General features: G+C 36.6%; 1 protein-coding gene across 1 annotated transcript; it reads right to left on the bottom strand.

Annotated features, from left to right (window-relative positions):
- Window positions 1–1487: 1487 nt before the first annotated feature.
- Window positions 1488–4328, bottom strand: LOC118344800 (protein FAR-RED IMPAIRED RESPONSE 1-like). The gene is made up of 5 exons (XM_035686200.1): window positions 3630–4328; window positions 2637–3491; window positions 2468–2557; window positions 2302–2394; window positions 1488–1553 (listed from the first exon to the last, which is right to left on the bottom strand). Exons 1-5 carry the CDS (start codon window positions 4326–4328, stop codon window positions 1488–1490), a joined length of 1803 nt encoding a protein of 600 aa, XP_035542093.1.
- Between the last annotated feature and the right edge of the window lie 5480 nt (window positions 4329–9808).

Consider the following 9808-nt stretch of genomic DNA (forward strand, 5'->3'; position numbering starts at 1 on the left):
TTTGTTTCACTCTGTTCCTATTTTAGAGACAGAGCTTAGAACCCCTCTGAAGACTCCAATTGGTCGTCAGACCATCCAGCTCAGTCGTGCACACATTCGCCGATGGCCTTTTGATGATGAGGATCCTACACCCAGTTCACACCCATCCCATGCAACGCCATCAGGTTCTCAGCCATCTAGCTCAAGACCATCCACCCTTGCACCAGAGCCGAATCAGCCGGGAATACAAATGGTGCTTGATTGTTTGAGCCACATCCAGACTCGTCTTGACCACATCGATAGTCGCATCGATTGTCGTCTTGATCACATCGTTGCTGGTCTTGAGCACATCGATAGTCGGCTCGATAATTTGGAAGGCCATCTACATCGCATTGAGGATCATCTAGATACTCGCATTGATAGCGTGGATGGTCGTGTAGATGGCTTACATACTCATCTTGATCTCATGGATACTTGATGTGAGAGTCTGATATATCATTTCGATTTCATGGCTGGTCGATTTGTTGACCTCCAACACACGGTCCTACAACACTTGAACCAAATGGAGGAAGCTTTACTAACAAACAATTTTGAGGATGATGATGGGAATGTGATTACTGTTGAAAACGCTGTGCAACCTCCTCCAGATGCAAATCATTGATGTTTTTATTTATTTATCTATCATAGGATACAGGTGGGATATGTTGTACAGGTCATGAAAATTGTATTTTTCTTTTTACTATCTTCCATGTAAGTACTCCTTGAAGAACTTCAAGTTATTCAGAAAGTTAAAATCATTTTCACTGTTGATGGTTATATCTCATGTCCATTTTGCAACAACTTTTTTATCATGTGAGAGTGAGCTCATTTTGCTCCAAATTATTGTATTTCTTCAATTAGCCTCCACAAGCCCTTGCCCCTTCTGAAAAATCTAATAATAATGGTAATTGTCAAGTTAACTATGATAGTATCAAGAAAAAACTCATAATATAAAGGAAAAGAAACAACACATGAGGGGAGGGAGATAGTTATCTTAACTATTAAAAAGACATTTTTCTTACTAGGATAATTATGCACATGAACATGGACAACACAAAATTAGAGAGTTTCGAGTGAACCTCTCGATATAACAAAGTCAGAGACTCACGCTCGACCTTCGCTCGATCATAGCTCGAGCTTGAACTTGATAAAGCTCGAGCTATGATCGAGCGAAGGTCGAGCGTGAGTCTCTGACTTGGTTTATCCTGGTTCAATTTGATGTCTTTTGCTTTTCTTTACTTTCACAGGGATTGGCAATTCAATTTCATGTCTTCTGCTTTTCTTTCAAGCCAATTGTGATAAACTCATATGTTATAATGTGTGTAGCATTCTCATCCGGATAAATTGTTTATTTCCAAATACACCATACATACAGATAGGGACCATCGTTTAAGATAAGTTGCAATTTGTCAACTGCCAAATAATCCTCTCCAATTGCCAGACTACTATTTTCCTGGGCATAACTCAATTCAAGCTTCATATCCGTTAGCAAATGCAGTATTCCAGATGGAAAGTACTACTATTTTCTTTACCAACTGATATTCATTTTTAGCACATAACAGAGAAGAAATATAACTCATAATATTTAAAAATATTCATAGCCATACTTCTTCAACGTTGATACATATTTTGATCCTCAAAAGTTCTTCTAACTCCCAACTTTATGAGACTTTTGGAATACATGCATTCAAAACTGCCTCCCAACTTTATGAGACTTTAGAAATACAAGTATTCAAAACTGCTTCTAACTCCCAGAATGATATCATCAGTTTCCATAATTCCTGTCAAGCAAAAGCCAAATTAGACTGTACTTCTACTTGATGATAAAGACTACTATTATTCTATACACAATCGGTTGTATATCCAAAATGGAAGAAATAGACCCATTAACTTTCTAATTTCACATATAACTAGTAATTATCTTACAATATACCTCATTTTCTCAATAATTATCAAGGTTCAACTTGGATGGTGCCAAACATGGATGGTTGCAAACATTTCAGCAAGTGAATTCTACCTTGTGAATTTTCAAGGACTCAACTTGGATACATAAATGAAAACATTTTATAAGAAGAATAATATTATATGAAAACATACACACTTGAATACGTAAAGGAAAAAGAATAAGAATAATAATATTATGACAACATATCCACGATAATCATATTATTGTCGTGGTTGTGATCTATCTAACCCAAATTGCATTTGTAAAAAATATTAACTCATATTAATATCCCGTCGACTAATGTCATTAAAATACCATTATAGTTTGGATCCACTTACGCTTTCTTGACTTTGAAATACAGTTTCTTGGGGTTGGGTTCCACTAACATCAACGACTGGTATGGTGCCAAACATAGCGCTTTCTGGGATAGCCTGATCATAAATACTTGTAAAATACGGTGCAATAAATCATAACTCAAATATAATTTTATACTTATTATATTACCTGCACGTGGCCAACATTGGAGACGTTTACACCAGAAGGGCCAAATAGCCTCCTGCAAGTGTCAACGACTGGTGTATCTTCCCCATCTCGCTAATAAAATAGTAACCAATTTTTCAGATAGCATATATATGACAATGTACATAAACAAAGTAATATTACAAATTTTTACCTCTTTGCGTTTTTCCTTTCCTTGTTGTTTCTTCGTCTTCTCCTTAACCTTCCGCAGCTCTCTCTCCATCTTGGATGCTCTCCTCAGAGATGGGGGTCTGCTTTTTCCTCGCACAACACGTGGACTGAGTACTTTTGTTGAACTACCTATTGTAGTTGTGTCCTTAGCATTTGTGCCATCAACATTTAAACACTTCTCAGTCATCAATGGAGGTCGTTGGTTCGCTTCATACAGCACAATCATTGCAATTAACTTAGTCGTTGCATCCTCAATATGCTTTTCCGAACTCGCTGCACAAGTAATCATCTTATAACAGATATTCAATAGACTTGAATATCTGTTAGCATCTTCCCGTTGATCCCCTGTGTCATAGCTGCTGTGGATTAACGTGTATCTTCTTTTGATGTCCTTCCTCCATCGATCCAAAATGTACTTATCTTGTATTGTCTTAATCCCGTTACATTTGAAGACGGCAAAGATGTGCCGACAGACTATCCCCCTCATTTCAAATAAACCACAAGTACACTTGGCGACTGCATCGTCCTCACTAAAATCCACTGAATGGGTAACTAGCTTAGTGAAATCTTCGACACGAACTTCATCCTCTACCCGATAGGTCTTCATTGTAGCTTCCGTTTTAAGTAAAACTGGGTCCAAGTCAATAATGCCAGTAAGTTGTTGTTGGACTTCCCTGAATTTAGCATTTGTGTACAAATCTTGATATCTCTTTTCAATCGGAGATCTAGAGATGCAGGGAATTGTGACATTAAATGATTGGAAGTCTGCATCATTTTCGTTCTCAATCTTTTTTTTCAAGCCATTATCATACTGATCGACAAACTCTTTCAAGTTTGTCTTAGCATGAACATAACCATCAAAGAAGGCATTCATGCTCTCGCTACGCTGCGTTGTACTCATGCCAGCCCAAAAAACATTATTCAAGAATGCTGGTACCCAATGCTCACGCTCAGTGTATAAACTCTACAACCAGACATTGTCATGCAAGCTGTACGTGCTAATCAACTGATCCCAATATTTCTCAAACTCATCCGGCGTTTGGGTATCATATACACATTTCATCAATGCAGTTTTCATTCCAGTTTTGTAAGAACTATAACAGCCAAGTTTTTCAGGGACTTTCTTCAAGATATGCCACAGGCAAAATCTATGTCGGCTTTCTGGGAAAACTATTGCAATTGCATTTTTCATGGCTCTGTCTTGGTCAGTGATAATAGCCTTCGGCGCTATACCATCCATACACTGCAACCATGTTTGGAATAACCAAACGAATGTCTCAGTGTCCTCAAAGGAAATCAAGCTAGCTCTCAACAAAATTGATTGCCCATGGTGATTTACACCAACAAATGGCGCAAATGGTATCCCATATCGGTTGGTCAAGTATGTGGTATCAAAGGTTACGACATATCCGAAATATTGGTAGGCTGCTCTACTACGGGGATCTGCCCATAATACATTTTTTAACCTCCCTTCATCATCCAAGTCCATTAGTGCAAAGAACCCCGGATTTTTAAACTGCATCCGTAAAAAGTAGTCTTGAAGCGCTCCAGCACCACCTGCGCCCAATCGTAGATGTCGTGCCTTATCGATGTAGTTACGGCAATCCTTTTCCAAAAACGGGAGGTTCTCAAAACCTCCCGCGCCAACAACGAGAGAGCCGAAACTCTTATTCATCCGGATGTCGGCCAAATCATGTAGTATCTAGGACCCTTTTAACAGATTCACTCACTTCTCTATTACATCGAAAGAAATGAGATTTCTTTGGACTGAGGCCGTGGTTGTGGATATTGTGAACTGTAGTCAGCCGAAACTTTCCATCAGCAACTTTTAAGGCATTAATTTTTGCCTTACATTCCATATTTCCTGTCGGTCGTGGGTTGGCGACATTTATAGTCCTATTCCGGGCCTTCCCTCCACGGAAACAGGCAAGAGTGACATATCTAACAGTCTGATCCTCTCCCCTCTCACTCCTTTTTGTCATTACCATCCATTTGCACTTTCTCTGATGTTTCGGCACTACCAGAATCAATTTCTTCTGCATCTAGTCTATCAGAATGAATTTCTTCAACTCCAGAAGATGTAGCTTGCAATTCAGTTTGCCCAACTGAGGGTCATTATCTTAGGTACCCAGAAATCTGCTTGTAATGGAGGTATTGCTAACAGACAACTGGCCTTCCATGCCATGTTGAAACGTGTAACTAGCATTCTGACAAAAAAGAAAAAAAAGTACAATTAAACTCTTAAAAAAAACCAACAAAGAATTCAACTTTTCAAAAGAACCAACTTATTAAAATTAAACGGAAAACATGACACCACTTGTACATTGCTTGGATATTGGTTGACAGCGGGAAATGGGAGAAAACCCGGTGACCATGCAGGCACTGGTCCATAGTAACCGTGCATTGGGATGTTTGGAGAAGTTGATGCTATGTCCTGAAATGTTATTGGATAAATTATTGATGTGTTGAGAAAATAAATATCAACTTATCTCGAATCACATGTTATTGATATATTAAATAAAATAACATACCGCGAATGGGGGTTCATAATAACCGTCCATTGAGATGTTTGGAGAAGTTGATGTTATGTCCTAAAATATGTTTGGAAAAATTATTGATGTGTTGAGAAAATAAATATCAACTTATCTCAAATCTAATGTTCTTGATATATTGGAAATAAAATAACATACCGCGGATGTAGGATTTGAGTTAGATGGTCTTAAGTAGATGGATGTTCTTTTCCTTTTTCCATGCTGAGAGGGAGACAAATGCATGTTCTTAATAGCAATATTGTATAACACCAACAACATTAAAATCTATGAACTCGTACAATAGATCTCATTTAAAAGAAAATTTAAATATTTCAAATAAATGTAACTATGGTTGCCCCACGTGTTCATCACACTCAAAAAATTTAAATATTTCAAATAAATGTAACTATGCTGACTTATATGTTCATTGGAAGCACATGCTTGCAATTTTTTGAGTTAAATGTTTATTACCAGAAATAGAATGACTATACATGCAAATCACACTCAAAATTAATGAACATAAGGAATTAATTAGGAATTTTGATGCTTCTGGTTTTTCTAGTGTTATTGGTTTAGGTAGAAATGGAATTAAGTTATGATATCAGAGCCCACACAATTATGATAGTAGAGTACTTATGGTGTTTGTTTTATGTCCATTGTAATGAAACTTATGTCTTATTTCATAATCACATATAAATTTCTTGCCTTTTAGTATAGTGGCTGTGAGTATATTCTAAACAAAGAATCTTGGACTTAAATCCATTTCATATAACTCAATGATGGCATGCATCTAATACAAAGTGAAGCAAGTATTTGTGGCATTTAATTTTAAGTTATTAAAATTATAGTTGCCCCATATCAATTCGACTCAGTATTTGTGCCATTAAACGTATACTATTAAAAGCATAGTTGCCCCATATCAATTCCACTCCATAACAAGTTGGTTCTTAGGCACCAAAGTTGCACATGAAGATCCACAAGCATGGGCTTGGTCAACAGACTATGGGTGGGCACATGGAGATCCATCTTAGCTCAACAATTAGAATCAAAGAGGCTTCTTCTATTTTCTAGAGGTTTTGCTTGCTTAAACTCCTCTTTTATTAAATGATTAATTTATGAAACAGAGAAGTAGGCTTTGAAAAGTAAAATCTGAAAACTAAAGCTTAACTTGTTTACTTGATAAATATCTAATAAATTAGAAGTAAATACGAAGTTAATGCATGGAGAAATACTATAGCAACTGAAGACCATGATAAACATATATTTGAAAGGAGGACCAAGTTTGTATCTTTCATGAAAATAACTACTGCATAATATCCAGAAGAGACCAGATCATTTCTGTTGCCATAATGTTTCTGCAAAAATTATGCCGAGAACAAGTGCATGGCACTTCACCTGCTTCTTTTCCGACCAAAATTCATAGATGTAACCCACAAACAACACAGTGATTCAGAAGATTTTCAGATGTTCCAAACTAAAGATATTTGGACTGGTAAGAGACTGTAAGAGTGGCCTTCTCAATGATGTGTAGGTCACAAAATCCATACCTAACGAAGACTTCAAAATATATAGCACGACTATATTCGAAGTGGGAAACAACCAAATAAGCAAGCAAAATGCATTTTCCAGCAGCACGAACACGGGAGAAAACAATCATATATTTGAAAGGAGGACCAAGTTTGTATCTTTCATGAAAATAAGTACTGCATACTTTTTAACTCAAGAAACACAGCAGAAAAGAAAAGAGACAACATATTCTTGTCGGTCGGAGCTGAATACAAGCTATAAAAATAGAGTTGCATGACACCTATTTGATAAAAAACCACAGCGAAGAACTGAAGAATTTGGACCGAGTGGAATTCATTTCATAGCTTGTATTTCCTTCGTACAATATGATCAACACAGTGCAATATTTATAGACTTCATTTAGTCTATACAATAGATTTCATACCTTCTATTTCCTTCATACAATGTGACTGTCAAATTGCAGAACGATTGCACTGTTTGCGACTACTCAGATTTGGATAGCCCAACCCAAGTCGACGGCGGCTCAGATATGGAATGTGTGACGAACAGCGACGGAACAGTTGGTCCACAGCGACGGTTCTTGGTTCAGAGAAGGGTTGGAGGTTCAGGCCAAGTGAAAATTTTTGTTTTTTGCTTTCCCTCCTTTTTCTTCTGTAGATTTCAATCGCTCGAGTTTTTTTTTTTAAATTAAATTATCAGCTGACGGTTGCGCACCGGCGATTATATATAGAAGTATTGTTTAAACAGCCTTCATTTAAGTGATTGGCTTATTCAACCACTTAAAATGTGACATGTCATCAATTGGCGCAATTAGGCTAAACAAAAATCATATCGTTTCCACATGGTTATTATCCACATGCAAAATGATATATACTACACCTTCATTCCATTCCTATTATCCATCAAACTCATGGATTTATAGTTTTAAGAAACAATAATTAATCTAATAAATGATAACACCGCCACATAGCGAAAGCATAATGGATTTTTTTTTTTTTGGATGAAAAATACTCTTCATTAAAACTCACGAAAGAGTAGCAGATTGCATACACACTGGACTAAAAACCAGTTCAGAAACATCTTCTTCTAACTCTAGAGATGCTCTAGCAAGGTTATGAGCAAAACCATTACAAACTCTGTTAACAAACAGAACACTCCAACTAGGCAAAGATGATAGTCTCAATTTTATGTCATCGAGGATCATGCCCACCCTATCCCATCTGTCCAGCTGCTGCTCCAATCCCTTGACAACTTGGCTTGAATCACCCTCCAGAATTACTGATCTAAGACCCAAGACAGTAGCCATTTCTGCAGCATGCAAAGCTCCTTCAGCTTCAGCTAGTTCAAGATCAAATAAGCTTGCTTTTGATATCCTTTTGGTGGCTATCACCCTACCCTCATGGTCACGGACTACTAGACCAAAGCCTGCTCTGCCTTTGTTCTTTTTCAAGGCTGCATCCCAATTAATCTTTATAGTTCCTGGTGGAGGGGGGTCCAACTATCATTCTCATTTGAAATCACAGGAGTGGGAGTCTTAGAACTCTATTGAGCAGCTCTGAATTCATCAATGAACTTCTCAGATTGCTTTGCTATTGCTATTGGGTGTGTAAATGAGGACTCAAAAATAAATTGATTTCTCCTATACCAGATGCCTCTTGCTGTTACTGCAAAAAGATCCATAGTCTTCTGATCACCACAGAGGCTCAGATGCCTCTTGAGATGAAAGTGTTGTACATAATATATCCTATGCAGGCTTTCTCCTACTTTCCAGTTTCCATGCATGAGTTTAATAAATAAAAAACAAAGGTAAATGATAAACATACCATTCTTTTTACAATCATTTATACAACTATATTTTAAATGATGAATATTTTTGTAAAATAATTTATAAAAACAACATCACTTTACATTAATACCCCCATTTTAAATCACAACTGTAAAAAAGATATAAAAAAATTTGTGCGTGGATCATTAATCAACTAGGGAATGAAACAACTAGAAGCCTTTCGTATCTACTCATAATCTACACAACTAGCTAGGGAACATTTACGTTTGCAGTGTTAGAATATTTTTAAATATGGGCTTCATTTGATTGCACATTTTATAAAATGGGTTAGACATTTATATATATAGCTCACAATGGTATTTTGTTTTAACCCACTAAGTTGAGTGATCATTTGGGGTTTGTTTCACCTTAGTAATATAGGATTATATCCTATTTATATTGTGGTATAACTACGTATGTAGGCCTGGAAAACCATGGGTCTTGATTATGGAATTTTTATAGACCCATATTAATTTGAGTCCTTAATGGGTGGACTCCATTAGTTTTCATTTATAAGAGGCTAGGTCCCTCCTCCTCTCCATATGTCCATTGGCTTGCCCCATTGATAGCTGATAATTTGTGAGGAGCAAGGAGGAGAAGATCTGTCTATATGCATTCTGCAAACATGGCTTCCGCATGTATATTTTCACCATTTTCATTTTCAATATTGCTATCTTAGATTCTGATTTCTAGCATGTATTTTCGTGTATTTTTACATTTGGTATCAGAGCCATCATGCTAGGATTAGAATCTCTCGTTAAGAATGCGATGATGCAGTTTTTGTTGCTTTGTTTCGGTTTTGAGTTTTTACAAAAATAGGGTTAATACCCATTTCAAAATTTGATTAATCTTCCTTAAATATAGATACCCATTGTTTTAAAACACCATATATGTATTTTTCGGGCACTATATATTGTTTCCCCTAAATTAATTTTAGTTTTTGATCCAAGAAATGCAGGAAATTGAGAAAAATCCATTTATAAACCCGTAGACCCGGTTTTCAGACCTGCGACCCGTTTGCAGACCCGGCTGGAGGTTGAAGATGAATTCACCTCCAGCCAGAACGTTGCCCACGCGCAGCAGGTGGCGCGTGTAGCACAGTAAACAGTGTTTTTTTGGTTTTCTTTTTCCAGTATTTATGTACTCGCCCTATTAAATCTATATATATTTTTTGAAAAATTTTTGTAACATCATAAGACACTGTTTTATATTTTTGAATATTATTTACACATTTTTCTGTGGGCTACAGTGTACTGAATATTATAATATTTT

Source organism: Juglans regia, chromosome 16, assembly GCF_001411555.2.
Source record: "Juglans regia cultivar Chandler chromosome 16, Walnut 2.0, whole genome shotgun sequence".
NCBI classification, from domain to species: Eukaryota; Viridiplantae; Streptophyta; class Magnoliopsida; order Fagales; family Juglandaceae; genus Juglans; species Juglans regia.